We start from the raw sequence: 18,628 nt of genomic DNA on the forward strand, positions 1-18,628 counted from the left end.
ATCTCATAGGTAACAGCATGTGTAATAAGTTGGTCCCTAGTCCTTAAAAACGAAAAAGTGTTCAAGAATTATTATAAGACTGAGGTTCAATTTGCTCTTTCATTATGTTTTGAGGATCTAGATGAGCACAATAGAATATAAAGAATGAAAACGAAGAAAAATAAATGCAATTGCTTGATGTTAAAGAACTATCCAACTACCAAAAAAGGACCAACGTGTTTACTATTGATTAATTTTGACATTTGCCAAAATAACTTGAAAAGATTTTTCATCAGGTTATATAGTTAAACAAAATGTCTAAAACTTGCCACCAAAGATTTATTTAAAATCTATTTTAAATTTATTTAAAATAAAAGTTTTATTTTCATACTATAGATATTGGCATCTTAAGATACATTATATACATAAATAACTAAGTGTAAATACATTATTCATGATGCTTAATGTATTGTCTAGTTAATCATATTATACCACTACATGATTAAAGTGAACTCTATTTTCCAGTTTTGATTAACTATAATTAAACAGAAATTTGACTTCTGTTTAAGTTTTACCTTGTTAATTTCAGGGGAGCTTTTTATGTCTTTTACTTTGTTTTATGATATAGTTCCATAGGTTCCTGGGTTGCCCATGCCCTTCCCCCAAGGTCCCTCCCCACACATATTGATTTCCCCTCTAGTTTTACAATGGATGTTCAGGGAAACGTTTTATGATGTCTTGACAGATATAATAAATCAAATCCCCTAAACTTTTTAGAAGCTAGACTATCAGTATAACTTGGATCAAAATGCTAGATAGAGGACAAGTATATCCTTCACTTATACAGTAAGAGAAGTATAGATTTTTGAAAAGGTAAGACAAAAAAAAGCAACTAAAATTTTAAATGTTCTCTAAATAATCATCAGAAAAAAAAGCAGACTTGCTAACAGAACTGAAAAGGGCATTGAAAGAATTCTTGTGGATGTATCTCTTGTTTAGTTTAATCATGCAACAATGTGGCTTCCATACCATACAGAATGATGTACTCAAACCAACTCAACCTTGGGTTAAGCCAAAAATATCAGGAGAGAAATGAATAACCTAGAAGTTCAGTGTGAGTTCTGCTTGCCATTGCAACTATGGGATTTATTCCTTAGGCAACTGTGACCATTTGAACCATCTGGGGGAGCCAGGGGAGAGTGGAAATCCCGATACCCGGGTACCCATTCTGATTAAATTGGAATTAAGTTTAAATGGAGCACCTGGACATTAAGAGTTTTATAGGTATTCGAATGTTAAGTCTATTTTAGGAAAGACGCATAAAAAAAAATCAGTGTCACTAAAGAAACCTGAGCTAAAGTATTTCAGTGCTTTCTAGAATTTCCTCTAAAAATTAGAGTATACTTAAACAACAAAATAGTGACTCTTTGTAATAGTGGTTATGTCACAACAATGTAGAGAATCCAGTTGGAGACTATAAAGATAAACATTAATGACTTGATAAAATAAGCTACAGAGTTAACTGGCAGGAAATAATAAAGGGTCTTTAAGAACATTTTCCTAGGTAACTTTGTTTCAATGTGATATCTGAGGCTATTGGATTTGGAATTCGACTCCAGTTAGTATGTATATACGCAGTGAATTTTATTTTCCTAACATAAGGTGGTGCTTAAATATTGTTCTTTGTAATGTTATGTTAGCTAATGTTTTCATTGATGCATTTAATTTGTCAACTGATTCTTCTGGTAGATCTCACGTGTGGATTAAAATCATAACAATCTTTCAGTTACATAAAATCAGTAACATATCAATTCTAATGTACAGAAAACCTTAAGTAAATAAAAATAACATAAGCCTTCCTGACCCCATTATATTTTTAAGGTAATCTACTTTCTTTAAAATAAACCTTTAAAAAAGCTCAAGTCATAACTTCACAGCAGAGATTGAAATGAAAGATGGTCTGAGATAAGTCAGGTACCCCCAAGTCTTAAATGAAGGCAGATCATCCATAGGTCACAATGGATTGGCAGGAAACAATTGTTTGCTCTGAAGGAAAAATGCTATGTACCTAATTATTTCAAAATTCAGGAGTCTTCAATTTCACTTTGACTGCATTGACAAAATTCAATAAATGGCAACTTCTTGTTTTCTCTAAGTGCTAAGCATTCAACGCGACACTATAAGAAAACGGGTCATTTCTAGCTTGTTCCTACATTGCAGTGACTAAAGATGAGGGAGGAAGAAAATGTGATGCTTGTACAACATGGAATACAATTCCGATGTAAAAAAGCATGAAATGGCGTCACTTACAACAAAGTGGATGCGACTGGAAGCCGCTATGCTCAGTGACATACGCCAGGTGAAGGAAATGCCTGATGTCTTCCCTGATTTGTGATAACTAATATGTAGAGTACAAAAATGCAAAAAAAAAGTGAAATTTACAGTTTGACATTTGATTATTCTTTACAATCCTTGTCTATCTTGAAACACAGCAGTTTTTCTACTTAATACCTAAACAATTAAGGTATTAAGTAGAAAACTCTTAATTCTTACTTGGTGGAAGGCTAAATTTGTGGGTGTAAAAAGATGAAAGTGTGTCATTGTAAATATCAAGGGAAAAAATAAGAAACAAGGGAGGAAGGGAGAATAGACGGGAGGAAGGGCAGAGTGGGAAGTGTCACTGTAGTCTTATATAGTTGCGTGTAAAATACATGAAAATTGTTCATCTTATGTGAACACATACTTAATGAAGAAGCAGTTCCTAAGTACCTAGAATTAACTGTCCCTTTTTGTATCAGAACTTTATTTTTTTTTTTGCAAAAGAAGCAAACGAACATATGAAATGAAGGAGAAAGGCACTGAATTTCGGCCAGCATCAGTGATCATAAGGAATAGGGTTTCAGAACAAACAAACCCAGCCAGAGTTTTACAATGCTGTTTACTTTTTTGTGACCAGAACTATATGCCAAGTATTTCTCAATTATTAATTCAGGATGATAATCAATAGACTTTATCATAGGGCAAGAAACAGACTATCAAGAAAATGTAAATATTGTACATAAGCTTCCTTATAAGAACAGCACGCAATTGTAGCAGCTGAAACAGTACTAGTATTAAGAAGTTAATATATAAAAGATTTAGATACGATTTTACAAAGTTTCTTTCTTTTTAGTATTTCATGGTTCCACTTTTTGGAAAACAACACCAGCAGCAAAAAGTTTGAGTTGACCAATATTGTGCTTAATGAGATTAGTGTTTTTTAAACACAGTAGAAATATGAATAACTTATAATTATCTTGAAAGATGTAGTAAAAATATCATCTGGTAGTACATATTTTCCATAAAACTGTTTATAATTTGTATTTTAACTATACTACTGGAGATATAACCAATTGATTAAAGAATTAAAATATTTTAAACTATAGAAATAAATTGACATATTTTAATTGTTAAAGACACATATCTATGTATAATTTATAATAATGAGCAACTTGATCAACTGCCTGATACCTGTTTTTGTGAAAAAAAGGTATATCTGTGATACATTCTGTTTTGGAAAAGTTACTAAGTCTTTTAAAATTTTAAGTAACTAAAATTGTAGATGTTTGGAAGCTCATACATTTTCTAGTCTTTAACACCACAAATTACTTGTTAAATATATAGAAGGTGCTACAGGAAAGGGAAACACGATAGATGTAACATTGTTTTGGTACACAAGTGTTTTAAATTGTTTTTTAAAAAAAAGTTTGTGAAGCATGTACAAAAGTGGAAAATGCAGGAATGTGGAGCTGGTCTTAGGTGTAGGGGTAAGCTCCTGCCCGCAGCAGCAGTAGCCCAACGTGCCTATTGGATTCTGGCTGCTCCACTCACACTCCGTTCCCTCATAAAGCATGTGAAGGAGCAGTGAAAAACGGCAAGTGCTTGATCTCCTGTCGTTCCGTGGAAGAGACCGAAAAACCTCCTTACCCGGTTTTCACCAGCCCTGTCCTAGCCATTGTAGTAATCTGGGGAGTGAATCAACAGATACATATCAGCAATAGCTCTCCTTTCTCGTCCACTCTAGCTTTCAAGTAAACCCTTTAGAAAGGAATCTGATTCTGGTGCTGCTTGTGAATTGCAAGTTTTTGTCCTGCTATACTTATACATGCACAAAAAAGATTTTCAGCAAAACAGTGAATTATTTCAAATGAATTGTTAATATTTCATTTTTAACCAGCATGCTCCTTTCTTTTTGTGAAATTAGACTCTCAAGAATTCTGTTTTGACAGGAAATGCCTCATTAGGGGCAAGAACAGGGCCTCATTGAAGAGGTAAGCTGTGTGTTTTGCCCACATGATGAAATAATTCAAGATTAGTAAACGTCAGTAAACACCTGCCATAACACTCTGTAGGCTCTGAGAAGTGTCATTTTCATTCCTCAACTGCAGCACAATTCACCACATTTTACTGGGATAAATGGCTGAAGTTAATATCACTTATGTCACCGAGTTTATTCTCAAGGGGATTACAGATCGGCCAGAACTTCAGGTCCCGTGCTTCCTGGTGTTTTTAGTTATCTATCTGGTTACAGTGCTGGGCAACTTTGGACTGATTGCGCTCATCAGGATTGACGCTCGGCTCCACACACCGATGTACTATTTCCTTAGCCACTTGGCCTTTGTGGATCTTTGCTACTCTTCTGCTATCACACCGAAGATGATGGTGAACTTCGTGGTGGAGCGTAACACTATTCCTTTCCTGGCATGTGCAACACAGCTGGGCTGTTTCCTCACCTTCATGATCACCGAATGCTTCCTGTTAGCCTCCATGGCCTATGACCGTTACGTGGCCATCTGTAGTCCCCTGCATTATTCAACGCTGATGTCAAAACAAGTCTGTATTCGGCTTGTGGTGATCCCATACACATACAGCTTTCTCGTCGCTTTGTTCCATACCATCATCACCTTCCGTCTGACTTACTGTGGCCCCAATGTCATTAACCATTTCTACTGCGATGACCTCCCGCTCCTGGCTCTGTCCTGCTCTGACACACGCCTGAAGGAGATCCTGATTTTTGCCTTTGCTGGCTTTGATATGATCTGTTCCTCCTCCATCGTGCTCACCTCCTACGTCTTTATCATCGCTGCCATCCTCAGGATCCGCTCTACCCAGGGGCGACGCAAGGCCATTTCCACTTGTGGCTCCCATATGATGGCTGTTACTATTTTTTATGGCACATTAATCTTTATGTACCTGCAGCCTAAATCCAACCACTCCCTGGACACAGATAAAATGGCTTCAGTGTTTTATACAGTGGTCATCCCCATGTTGAATCCCCTCATCTACAGTCTAAGGAACAAAGAGGTCAAAGATGCCTCTAGGAAAGCCTTGGATAAAGGGTATGAAACCCTAAAGATCTTAAAGCGAACAAAGTAATACTGTATTATTAAACACGACAAGGAAACACTGTGGTATTTTCCGTGAGGACTAGGACAGTTTCTGGAGAATTAATGTGTTTAAAATATTCTTGAAGCCCAGAGAGCCTTGAGAAGTGATGGAGCCCTTGTGGAACAGAAACACAGATGCCCTGACACACATGGTATCTGAGGGGAAGGCATAAGCATGCTTCTGTTAGACTTCAGGGCTCTGGAACAAGACTACCGCAATTTGTATGCTGTTTCTTTCATTGATTTGCCTTGCAAGTTTGGACAATTAACCTAAACTCTGTGTAAGTCTGTTACTAGTCCTGGGGGAAGAGGGAACAAGTCCATTTTTGAATGGTAATAAACATCTTCTCAACAATATTCAGTAATAATAAGTGTTTTGTGTTACTTACACAAATGTTTACTATGGAAGGTTAAATACTAATTTGGTGAGTTCTAAGGCTTATCCCAGGAAAAGCAATAAAGTCTCATTAGATATTGTACATTCTGCTGGGAATGCAACAAGTCCTATTCAACAAATGTCAGAGATGTGTAGGTTTTATTCTTTGGTTCTCCATAATTTATAAATTGCTTCAATGCTTCGACCAGCAGAGTCAGTAATGTGGACAGGGAGAGGGTCTGGGGATGAAGCACCAACAGGAGACAGTGATGGCAGAAGTCTGCAAAGTCTCTCTTTATTGCCCTTTCACCTCTCTGTATACACTCTTCCCCCCACATCCTCATTTAGCAGGATTTTGGATAGCGATGAGTCCAATTAGTCTAAGTGTTTTTAGCCACAAGCCCAGTTCCTGTTCCTGCCCAGGCTAACAAGCACTAATCAACTCCTTAGCCTCCAACACTTTAGGACACCTATTTATTCACATGAAAATTTTTAATGCAAATTCTAGTCCATATATATTTTATTTTCTGGATACTATGGGTATAAACAACAAGGTTTATTATAATTAGATTTAAATGTTTCACTAAAATATCCAAAAACAATTTTAAAACATGCTTTGTAAAAATTTTTTAAATAAATTACATCAATGTATCTGCAGATTTGTTCAGTTGGAAATATCCTTGTGGTTATATCATTTGTCTATGATTTACTCAGGCATATTTATTGATCAAAAAGCCATGAAAATATCTACGTTTTTACTTTTTTGACTTTTCACATCGACAATTGTATCAGTAATTTAATTTTATCCTGCTAGATTTGCCTTTTACAGGGAGGTTGTGATACCTGAATTCATTATTAAAGGTTTGCATAGCAAATTGATTGTTTCTTCCCCAGCGTTTAATTTGGAAATGGCTTAGATGTCTTGACTTCTGGAGTCTGTGTTGGGTGACTCACCTGGTTTTTAGATCGAACATGGAAGACTAGCATTTCAATTCGCCAGGCTTTATCTCAGTAGTGTATATTTATGTGGCTAGCTACTTGGAAACTGGTCTGCTTAGCATCTCAGTGCGCAGATGCAGAAGTTCCAGCCTGTGAGATCATGATGCCTCATTGGAGGAACACTTATCTTTCACATTTTCAGGGTGCCTTTTAACTCACATGGCCACAATGCTTAAACAGTAATTAAACTTAAGTGTGTATGTCTACACCATTATAATTCTTTATTATCACTTACATGTTGAAGCAAAACTCGCCATTCTGAGGCAAGAGCTGAGAGTCAAGTCTATGGATAGACAAGTCAGTCCACTTCTTCAACACTTACCCTTGGGGATCCTTTGTACAGTACCCACAGATTGTCCTAGGTGTCTGTTCATTTTTGATACTGTCCCTCAGCCAAAATATCAAGTTCACTGTTGCTCATGTTGTGTCCAGGTACTTTTCAATAAATGCTTGTATTTGTTACTATCTCTTTGGTTGCTATGGTGTTTTGGTATCTCAGTGTAAACATAACAGAATAATAAAAAAAATGTGAAATAGAAAATATGAAGCCAATGTTGATGAAGAACTTACTTGTTTGCTGGAAGACTTGAATCCAAGTTTTGAATCCATCACTCTCAATTTAGCGATACGTGAAACTTCACACATAAAAAATATTCAGAAAAAAAATGTCATTTCTCAGGCTTCGAGCTGAATATTTAGTTATTTGTCTAAGTACCTTGGTATGATGACTGGCACACGGTGGAGACCTAGTGTGACTTATTCCTACTGTGTTTGCTATTAATATAGCTTTTAATCCTTTCCTTCTCCCCTGTTTTCGCTTACTTCTTGTCTTTTTTTCTTCTTTTCCTGTTCTTCTCTCCACTCCCTTCCTTTTCCCTCTCCCTATTTTCTTTCTTTCCCTCTTTGCCCCTTCCCTTCCTTTTCGTTCCCTTCCCTTCTCTTCTTTTTCTTCCCTTCCTTTCCCTGCCCTGCCCTGCCCTGCCGTGCCCTGTCTTTTCCTTTCCTTTTCATGTAAGATTCATTGGTGGCTTACCTTGAAAAGCACTCTAGATAATTCTGGATAATACTTGTAGCAGGCCCAGGGTAAAATGGGGAACCAGGAGGAACCTGATCTAACACTCCTGTGTGAGGGCAGGAAACCAATTCCTTTCATGTCTTCACTATCTTCTAGGGTCTACATTTGCAGTAAGCTGGAATTTGGAGCAAGGACAGGACTTAATTCTAGACGTGCTGTATATGAGTATCCCAAGTGGCTTCCTGACCACTCCTTTAAGCTAACTTATTTTTTCTCTTATTGGTACTCAATTTCTTCTTTAAAGTATTGATTCACAGGATTCTATATATTCACTTTATGTTTTCATTTCATTTTATTATATTAAAAATAACTTATTTCTATTAGAAAGTTAAATTTAACAGAGAAGGAGCAACAGAAAGGAAGATCTTCCTTTTGCTGGGTCACTCCCCAAGTGGCTGCAATGGCCAGAACTGAGCTGATCTGAAGCCAGAAGCCAGGAGTTTGTTCTGAGTCTCCCACATGGATACAGGGTCTCAAGGTTTTGGGCTATCTTATACTGCTTTCCCAGGCCACAAACAGAAAGCTGATTGAGAAGTGGAGCAGCTGGAATAAGAATTGGTGCTCATTGGGATCACAGTACATGCAAGGCAAGGACTTTAGTCACCAGGGTATTCTACTGGTTTCTTGCATATTTCTTATTTTTAAAAAAAAAGAGCCATTAGTAATTATAAATTCAACAAAGATTCATTTTCTCTCTCTGACCTTCTTTTGGCACTTAGTTTGTAAATAATTCTGTATAGAATAGGATGTGGTTATTTTCTGTGTAAGCAGTCACATGGGTTGAGGACCATTCAAGATCGATTCTCACAAAAACATTCATTTTCAGACAGGAAAATTCAGATCATTTGTCCTGAAATTGTTTATTTTCATGGTTGTTGAGGAGTTTTTGCTTATGTTCTAATTGAAGATCTCACATATGAACAAATAAGACGCAATAACACAATACATTGCAGTGAGATACGGCCAAGCTTTACAGGTTGAGCTAAGAATTTAGCTTGGATGAGGCAGGCGATTCCCTCAGCTGGATCTGAAGTTGGTATCACTGACAGAATGGGATGATGAAGGCAGGGGCTCCCGCGACTCATGTGGAGATAATCCCCCTTCTTTTACAGGGTTGATGAGCAGCATGCGAAGTGCTAGAGCCACGTGTTCTATCCTAGACTCAGGCTCACATACCTTTCTTTCTTGTTACTTTTTAACTTCCGAAGAAAGTTAAACCAAATACGATTTTCAGGTGATGTTTTGTGAATCACCATTCAGATTATTTTTAAATCACATCACTGCATGAAGGTAGTTGGAAGTATGAGATGGTTATTTAAAGTTAAGTTTCTTTTTTTTTTTAAGACTTATTTATTTTTATTGGAAAGGCAGATATACAGAGAGGAGGAGAGACAGAGAGGAAGATCTTCCATCTGTTGATCTACTTCTCAAGGGGCTGCAATGGCTGGAGCTGTGCCAATCTGAAGCCAGGAGTGCAGCACTTCTTCTGGGTTTCCCACGTGATACAGAGTCCCAAGACTTTGGATCACAAGCAGGGGAGCTGGATGGCAAGCAGGGCTGTTGGGATCAGAACTGGTACCCATATGGGATCCTCGCAGATTCAAGGCGAGGACTGTAGCCACTAGGCTATCATACAGGGCCCTAAACTTAAGTTTCATAGTTGTAAAAATTGAATGAAAATCCTGGTTCTTCCAGTTGTTAGCTTACATGTTTTACCAAAGTGCATAAACTGCTTTCGATTTTTTTTTTTAGAAGCATCCATTATAATTGGGTGCTGTGAAGATTAGCTGACACGGTTCATTTAAAAAACTTCCCAGGCTCTTGAAACAAGAACAGCAATCAGCAAACGGTAATTTATATTTACTTTGAAAGGTCAAAGCTCATGCATTCACAATTTTAAAATCTCTCTGAAACAGAAAGCAAAAGTGACTTCTTTTTTGTTTTGGGGGGAAACATCTTTATTTTACTCAGCAAATAGAAAGGAATGTAAAAATGCACTTTCCAAGTTTTTCTAACAGCACACAAAGAAATTTGAAACAATCAAACTGCTTAATAATTGCAATAAAATAACTCTTTGACTTATATGCTTTCATTCTTTGGATTTTAAAAAGTATTATGTATACAACCATTTATAAAAGGGCTATCATCTCTTACCTGGATCATGCAAAAGAAATTGCAGACACAATAGTAATGATAATTAAAATAAAAATCGCACCTTTTGAAAGTTGCCAACTAATGAGCTAGGAAATGTGTAGAGTCTTCATATTTATTCCCCTATTGAATCCCCAAAATTAGTGCTATAGAGTTTTTCTCATCCATGTAAAATAATGTACCTGGAAATAACTATTGCTAATTGGGAAAGTTGGTAGCCAAGTGGTCTGGAAGAGGCTAGTTCCTAACCAAATGTGGTTAGGAGAAACAAGACAATTAGGTGAAATGCCGCCATCTAAACTGGCAAGTATCAGTGTCAGATCAGTGTCAGTAAATGCTGCAGGTGAATGTTACCCCTCCCCTTCCCAGCAGAAGGCAGACAAGTGCAGAGCTAGGGAAATAACGAAGATTCAAAAAAAAAAAAAAACCTTAGGTTGGAACTTTGATGTTTTTCCTGTTTATGCAGCAAACGTGAAATATTCAATGGTAGAAGCTGCTCTGTTTCAATCTAACTCACGTTACTCAATAGGACATTTTCATAGCCTGCTTCCAGTTTCCAGAACTGATTTTTTTTAATTACTGATGAAATTGCTGTAAAGAACATTAACATCTCTCTCTAATTTAACAATTGAAGATTTATAAAATTTCATGCAAAAAATTTCTGAACAGGAGGCAGTGGATGAGACACACATTCAGTACAATTGAGGTCTCAGAATTTTAGGCTTATCATTGACCGATATTTTTAACTCAGCAAGACACAATTCAGAGTGCCCTGATCATAGTTCAGAGATTCTTAGACTATTTGATAGCCAAGCACAATTTTTCTGTGATTCTCTTTAGCGAATGCTTAACCTCCTGATTTCTCAAGCTATAAATCAATGGGTTTAACATGGGAATCACGACTACATAAAACACAGAGGCAAATTTATCTGTGTCCAGAGAATGGCTTGACTTGGGCTGCAGATACATAAAAAGTATCGTTCCATAAAATATCAGAATGGAGACCAGTTGGGAGGCACATGTTGAAAATGCTTTCTGTCTTCCTTCTGTAGAGCGGATCCTCAGGATAGCAAAGAGGATGAATACGTAAGAAATTACCACAATCGCTAGAGAGCAAAGGGTATTAAACCCAGCAATGATCAACAGCATCAAGTCCTTGATGTGAGTATCAGAACAGGCCAGAGCAATTAAGGGAACATCATCACAGTAGAAGTGGTTGATCAAGTTGGAGCCACAAAAGGACAAGTTGAATGTTACCATTGTCTGTGCAAGACCCACAGTGACTCCATAAACGTAAGTGCTGGCAATCATTCCAACGCAGAGTCTCCGAGGCATGAGAACGACATAAAGCAAAGGGTTGCAGATGGCCACATACCGATCGTATGCCATGACTGAGAGCAAGTACATTTCGCACACCACAAATGTGATGAAGCAGCAGACCTGCACGGCACAGGCATAGAATTTTATGCTTTTAACATCACGCAAAAAATTCACCAATGTGTTTGGTGTGACTGAAGAGGTATAACAAAAATCAACAAAAGCCAAATGACTGAGGAAAAAGTACATGGGTGTGTGAAGCTGAACACTGATTTGGATTAGCGCAATCAAACCGAGATTTCCAATGACACTTGCTAAATAGATCACCAGAAACACACCAAAGAGAATAACTTCAAGCTCTGGAATGTCTGTAAGCCCCAAGAGGATGAACTCAGACACTGATGACCGATTGCTTTTAGCTGTGAAGGGAGCGTGCAAGTCTGCAGAGTGCATGCTTGCAGTAATCCTGTTGCTGTTTGCAATGATCCAGCAGATGTTAGGAGAGGCTTTGACCCAACACAATCTCGTGCTGAGTACCTCTGTGGAGATATCTTGGTGCTAAGTCTGTTTTCATGATCACAGGCGTCATCTGAGGCTTCTCAGATTCCTGATCTTGATGTTAGCAACTGGACCACAACTCATTCCATTTGAGTTTCCCACTCCCATGTCTTCAAGGTAACATTCTTGTATCTGGAAATGAATCACATTCTAAACACCCCAAATTAAAAAAAAAAAACATGATCTTAGAATCATGAGATTTTGCTCTTACCTTTTTATATTAGTTTCCACACCACCACATTTCACTCCTGTCACTATTCCATTAAGCCTATTATTTCTTGCTCTGTTTTGTCATTTCCTTTGTTCAATGCTTCCTTACCCAACTTGGACTTCATTATTTTAGTTTATTACTATATATAGCTGCACTTTCCAATGTTAAAAACTTCCTTTCCCTGTTTTTTCGATATACTATGTACTTTTAAAGTGTTCTTTTCATATTTATGTGATAATTGAGAACAGCATATATGTAAATATGATCTATTCTTAAGGTATCACATTCAAAATCAACTAGCCATGTAACTTGACCTGTTGCCAGTTGAACCAATCGTTTGTCTCATAATACATACCTCCCCAGTTCTTTCTTTGTTTTTTTCCCATGCCACCTTGCCATTTACTCTCATGATGGGTGCTACATTTCTGATATTGGAGGAAGATAAACTTAAAAAGATAAATGAAAAATTATCTAGTAATTATTAAGAGGTTATACAAAATGATTTGCACATAGGGAAAAGGTTGTGAGAGAACATACTACTTTCAATAATTACAACTATTGTTTGCTTTCCATATCCTCCTAACTCCTATTTTTTCCCTATGCTGATTTACTCATTCTTTCCCATCAGCCTAAAAATTATATATACAAAAAATAGTTTTATTTATTTGGGCTCAAACTGTAACTATTTGAATTACTGTCCTCTAATTGTGGTCTAAGCCACCTGTTGTTTGGCTCTGTGACTTTGCTTTTGAACATATAAACTTTTAGATTATTGTTTAGCTTAACTTTGGCCTAAAGTCTAAGTTTCTTAGCATAATTAATTAAAATTCTGATGAATAAACCTATTTTATAGTTGAGTCTCCTCGCTTATGTCATCTCTTATGAAGTCTTCAAGAACCACTGTCAGATATACTTACCTGTCTTGTACAAAGAATGGCAAAAATATTTATGCTTTTAATGTTCAGTCTTTTGACTCGCAGCTTTTTATTGATCTTTCAGTCAGGTGAAATTTAACTTCCAACTGTGATATCTAACAATCTAGCTATTTTTTTAAAAAAATTATTTGTGGCCTACTTAAAATGTTAAATTATCCATAAGCAAAAATCAATTTGTTGCTCCTCTCAATAAGTAGTAAGATTCAATGATCAATAGTGAATCTAAATATACTAATGGACTAATTGGGCAGTTGAAATAAATTAAATCCTTTAGTAATACCTCAGTCACTTTTAATCTCTATTTCCTGCCTTTGAGTAGTCTACCACAAAAACCAAAAGGATAAATCATATGTTGAGGAAAACAGAAAATGCAATAATACTTAGTAATACTCATGCAGTATATTTTGTATCATCTGTTGGTCCCCCTGGACTATTTTACTTGAATTACATCATTTAAAATAATTTCTGAACCGAGAATATAATGATACATCACGAACATGAATGATTATATTATGGTTGTTCTTTTGGGATTCAATTTGTACTAGGAAAAACAAACACTGTCAAATCATTCTGTTGAGCTCAGTGTAATAAAGAATCAATCAGTAACAGCCAAAGCATTTTAACACAGAGGATTATGTGTTGACATACAGGATGTTAAACCTACTTTTACTTGCTTTTAGTATTTCATTATGTGCTTTGTTTTTGTATGCAGATATTAGTTAATACTTCACAGTATTCATGAGATTAAAGAAATTCATTTATCAGTTAGCTTGGAAGGGATAGCAAATCATGACCTGGACTCCACTGGAGAGGCAGCTCTGCTTGTGACACTCATTAATCTCTTCAGTTACACATAAATAGTGATTAAATTGTGAATTTCTTAATGTCCTGGAAATGTGTCTGGTTCAATCTCTGCATATCACTGTTTGAAATTTTTGTTCCAAGGGGAGATGGCTTAAAATGAACTGTGTTTTGTTTCCAGCACTGTTGTAAAATATTTAACAATATCTAATTCACATAGAATTTAACATTCCTCCTCAAATCCACTACGAGTCATTCATTTGCATGCTCTACATCCACATATGTTCAGAATGACATTATATGGTAAAGAATCAGAAGGAATGGCTTATCTTTTAATAAAAGAAAACACACAAAAATCCAGTGCTTTTTAAAAATTGATTTCATGACCCATCTTAGGGTAATTGTTCTACTGAGTTTTTTCATTAATACTGTTTGCCTTACAGAACTGAAAACGACAACTACAAAATTAGCTGAAACTTAAATTATAGGAAGAGCCCATGTTTCTTAATATTGATTTCTAACTACTTCACAAGACTTCTGTCATTCATTTCCCTTAGAGTCTTAAAGAAAACTCTGGAAATTTAAACCAACCAACCAACAAAAATTATAGATATAGGGCTTGTGGGGCTTCAGGATTTTTTAAGATGTGTTTCTGTCAAAAAAAAAAAATCACAGAATCTGTTTTCAGAATTTGTCCTCTAAAGTTAATTATGGTTTATTGCAGTGTGTCTAGGGATCACTCTTATATGTGTTGTCTATTGCTGTATTAGATGCACGTCGGTCTTTTAGCCTGAAGTTTTAAGGGCTTATCGTCAGTTTTTGGGCTACATGAACAGTTCTTTCTATGCCAGCAATCGGTGCCCAAGTAAACTGTGCCATTCAAGATGGCCTCACTTCTATGGCTGACATTAAATAAATCTGTCAGACAGATTTATTTTTTAAAGATTTATTTTATTATTGCTTCAGAGTGATGAATATATTCTAATCCAATGAAATTTTGATATCTCCATGTACCCTATCACTGAAAATAAGTTAGCCTTTCAGAAAATGTTACTGGGAATTTGGGAATGAAATAGGGGAAATTGACACTAAGTAAAATTACTGGCTCAGTGAAAGAACTTGCTAAGCCTTAACAATCATCTACAATGACGTACTGTAGGTTATCAACCAATGCAATTACAGTTTATGTTACCTTCAAGAGCATGAAATCAATAGAGGTGTAGTAGAATTGATACTTCTCCCTATTACAAGGAGAGACAGAATTCCTGAATTTGTATATTTTCTTCCAAAAATAGTGGGCTTTTGTGAATGTTTCCGACAGCGTCATATTGAGAGTTCTAGCAAACTGGGATCTGTGACTGCCTTGTGCCAGATGAACAGAAGGTGAACACAAGTCAATATGTTTAAAGTGAAAATCAACTGTGGTTAATAGAAAACAGAGATGTTGATGAACTGTGGGGCCACCAGCAGTATATCTGGGACACAGACAAGCACTGACCATCTGTCAGAACTCTTGTTCCAAGTGATAACTAATGGGAAACTGCACAACACACACACACACACACACACACACACACACACACACACATCTATAAACTAGCAAGGACAGGGTAAACAGATTCTGAAATGCCATGTGTTACAGACTTTTCATCACTCTACCCAAAAGCAATTGGACAAGCAGACACGCTGGTTGAAACGTAGAGGAATCTAGAAAGAAGAGTAGACCAATAGGAAATGATTATGTTTATTCAGTATAACACTTTCACTGTGATGTCTAATCAGTCAGTGAGTACAGCTTTGAGTAGAATCTTAGATCACCTCTTCATAAAAAGACCAAGCACAACACATCATGCAAATGCATGCACAACCATGGGAAGATATGAGTAGTTTGACAGAGAATAAGAGGCATGGAAGGTGGCTGACAGAGATCTGATATTTTAGTAGTATTCTCACCTTGGGATCAGTACATTAATCCACCTAGGGGACATAAGCATGTGTGCTGAGTGCATTTTGAGTCCCATCTTCTCTGGTTGTAGAGCAGATTCCTGTAAATACATCTAAGGATGGGAGCAGCTAGTTATCCAGGTACTTGGCTTCATGAATTCCATGTTCCTATTCCCTATCTTTGGCCTGGCTCAGCTTCAGCAATTGTGATCATTTGACAAGTGAACCAGTTGTTGCAATCTCTCTCTCTCATTCTCTTTTTCTCTCCCTCTCCTCTCTGTCTGCCTCTCCTCCTTCTGTCATGGTTTCACTGCCATCTTCCCACACTGTCACTCTGCCTTTTAAATAACTAAAGGAATATTTATACAGATCTATGTTTCTAGTAGTAATGATTATTCAGCAAAACATCACAGAAAAGTATTACAGCAATGATTTGGTCTAGAGTTATCAGCCAAATTTTCTACTGAAGCCCACTTCACATGGTCCAAGGAATGGGCTAATGAAATGGACTGTCACTTTTGCTATTTAAATGTTGCCCAAGACATGGGTTTCCAGGTTAATACTGGACACATAAAAAGAAAGACCAACTTATCTTCAAAGATTAAGCAAGGTCACAAATATTTCCTTTCATGAAACAAAAGAACATATCTCAGAGCTGCTAAGTACCTTATAGAAACTTATTCAAAGACAAAATTGAAAGTTGGAATTATCAAGGTGACATTGCTGTTCTAAAGTATGGCTACAAGAGAGTAGAGCGGTCAGAGTTCAGTTTCTGTTAAAAGTAATGAGATTTCCAGAGATGTTTAAACCTAACATCAGTGAAATGCCAATCAGTGAAATACGCAGGCAATCATGATCAAAGGTTCGTTGCCTTGTCCTTGGCAGTCATTTTCTTTCAGAGAACAGCAAGCAATACAGCTGAATACATTTATCTGCTCCATTCGGAAGTTTGGATGTTCTGTCTGTGCTCTCCCTGTAACTGATTACATAGTTTGGTGACAATGCAATTCATGATGATTTTATATGCTTTTCATTTTCGTTGATAAGTGGGAAAGCTGCTATAAATTCTTCCTGCCCACATAATTATTTATCATGTTCATTTCAGGACTGAGAGAAGGGGATATAAACTCTTACAGCTGATTTAAATCTTAAGTCATGTTCTAAGTGGGAAAGGTGTTTAATTAGAATCACATATTAAGAAACAGCCTTTGTCACCAGTTTCATTTAAAAAAGACTCAGGACATGAATAGAAATCTATCTTTATTGGAATCATTTTCTTAATTTCATGAAAACCAAAGTCTGGTTCCTATTGGTGAAAACTTTCCTCAGAGCTTCTTTGACCTCCTTGTTCCGAAGACTGTAGATCAAGGGGTTCAGCATGGGAATGATCACTGTGTAGAAGACAGACGCCATCTTGTCTGTGTCCAGGGAATGGTTGGAGCTGGGCTGTAAGTACATGAAGATCAGAGTTCCATAGAATATGGTCACCGCCAGCATGTGGGAGCCACATGTGGAGAAAGCCTTGCGCCTGCCCTCAGCAGAGCGCATCCTGAGGATGGCAGCAATAATGTACATGTAGGAGACGAACACAATCAGAAGGGAGGAAATGAACATGACACCAGCACAGGCAAAAATCCAGAGCTGTTTGGAGTGAGTGTCTGAGCAAGTTAGCCTGAGGAGGGGCATATCATCACAGTAGAAATGGTTAATGACATTGGAGTGGCAATAGCACAGACGGAAGGTGAGGGTGGCGTGAAATACTGCAACCAAGAAGCTATAGCAATAGGGGGCAGACACAAGCTGAATGCAGATTGCTGGAGACATTGTTATCATGTACAGGAGAGGATTACAAATGGCCACATATCTGTCATAGGCCATGGAAGCCAACAACAAGCACTCGGCTGTCATGAACGCCAGAAAACAGCCTAGCTGGGCAGCACATGCATGGAAGGATATGACATTTTGCTTGTACAAGAAATTCCCAAGCATTTTGGGTGTAATGACAGATGTATAGCAGAAATCCACAAAAGCCAGGTTGCTAAGGAAGAAATACATGGGTGTGTTGAGCCTTGCATCTGTTCTAATGACTAGAATCAAACCCAGGTTGCCTACCACTGTGCAAAGGTAGATGGTTAAGAACACCACAAAGAGGGGCATCTTCAGCTCCTGACGATCAGTGAGCCCCCCAAGGACAAATTCTGTCACCTGGGTACAATTTTTCTGGTCCATGTATTTTCAGCAATTCTGGAGTAAAAGAGGAGAATTTAGCCAAGTTTTTCTATAAATGACTTTTATGTTATTATCTTCAAAAAACAGCTCTATATTTCATATGAAAGTGCTCATTTCATATTAAATTTATTATCTCACTTGGAGTTTGGGGATAAGAGGAACAGCCAAAGAAGGAATGATGTGAGCAATGTATATTTCTCCTGGAAAAAAATCAGATGGATACTGAAGAGTTGTAGGCTACGAGTCACTCATGTTGGAGTTGGAGGAAAACAAACCCTGTTGTCCTTACAGGCATCCTTGGATTGTACCTTAGGTCCTGAGCTAACTGCTTTCATCTTTGTGATCTGTTAATGCGAGGTGTGGAACTTACTCTACAATCCCTCACATGAAGAGCAACACCTTATCTTCATATTTTTTATCTAGCAGACGTCATGGATAGAAGCTCTGACATTTTCATCTTTTGCTAATGTAGCTTCTAGACATTGACGATAACAAATTAAATATTAATTTTTGTCACAGTATTATGGATTATTTGTAATCAATTTTATTATATCAAATACACTACGTGGCATATGCTGACTTCATTTTGATATGCAAACTTGTTTTGGATAAATTACTAGCTTTGGC

The 18,628-nt window shown here is 37.0% G+C and overlaps 3 protein-coding genes across 3 annotated transcripts; 1 reads left to right on the forward strand and 2 right to left on the reverse strand.

Moving 5' to 3' along the window:
• The first annotated feature begins 4,434 nt into the window (after positions 1-4,434).
• Positions 4,435-5,394, forward strand: LOC121172168 (olfactory receptor 1038). The gene has a single exon (XM_041004011.1). It carries the CDS (start codon positions 4,435-4,437, stop codon positions 5,392-5,394), a length of 960 nt encoding a protein of 319 aa, XP_040859945.1.
• A 1,284-nt stretch (positions 5,395-6,678) lies between these two features.
• LOC121172262 (olfactory receptor 5AL1-like) lies at positions 6,679-11,776 on the reverse strand. The gene is made up of 3 exons (XM_041004114.1): positions 10,827-11,776; positions 8,290-8,305; positions 6,679-6,735 (listed from the first exon to the last, which is right to left on the reverse strand). Exons 1-3 carry the CDS (start codon positions 11,774-11,776, stop codon positions 6,679-6,681), a joined length of 1,023 nt encoding a protein of 340 aa, XP_040860048.1.
• A 5,265-nt stretch (positions 11,777-17,041) lies between these two features.
• LOC121172199 (olfactory receptor 1044-like) lies at positions 17,042-18,001 on the reverse strand. The gene has a single exon (XM_041004045.1). The coding sequence runs from the start codon at positions 17,999-18,001 to the stop codon at positions 17,042-17,044; it is 960 nt and encodes a 319-aa protein (XP_040859979.1).
• Between the last annotated feature and the right edge of the window lie 627 nt (positions 18,002-18,628).

Source organism: Ochotona curzoniae, unplaced genomic scaffold, assembly GCF_017591425.1.
Source record: "Ochotona curzoniae isolate NIBS_2020 unplaced genomic scaffold, NIBS_Ocur_1.0 scaffold_3171, whole genome shotgun sequence".
NCBI classification, from domain to species: domain Eukaryota; kingdom Metazoa; phylum Chordata; class Mammalia; order Lagomorpha; family Ochotonidae; genus Ochotona; species Ochotona curzoniae.

Bases quoted from the DNA above. Each gene is read 5' to 3' on its own strand.
- LOC121172168 (XM_041004011.1), top strand. From the start codon at position 4,435: ATGGCTGAAGTTAATATCACTTATGTCACCGAGTTTATTCTCAAGGGG.
- LOC121172199 (XM_041004045.1), bottom strand. From the start codon at position 18,001: ATGGACCAGAAAAATTGTACCCAGGTGACAGAATTTGTCCTTGGGGGG.
- LOC121172262 (XM_041004114.1), bottom strand. From the start codon at position 11,776: ATGCACTCTGCAGACTTGCACGCTCCCTTCACAGCTAAAAGCAATCGG.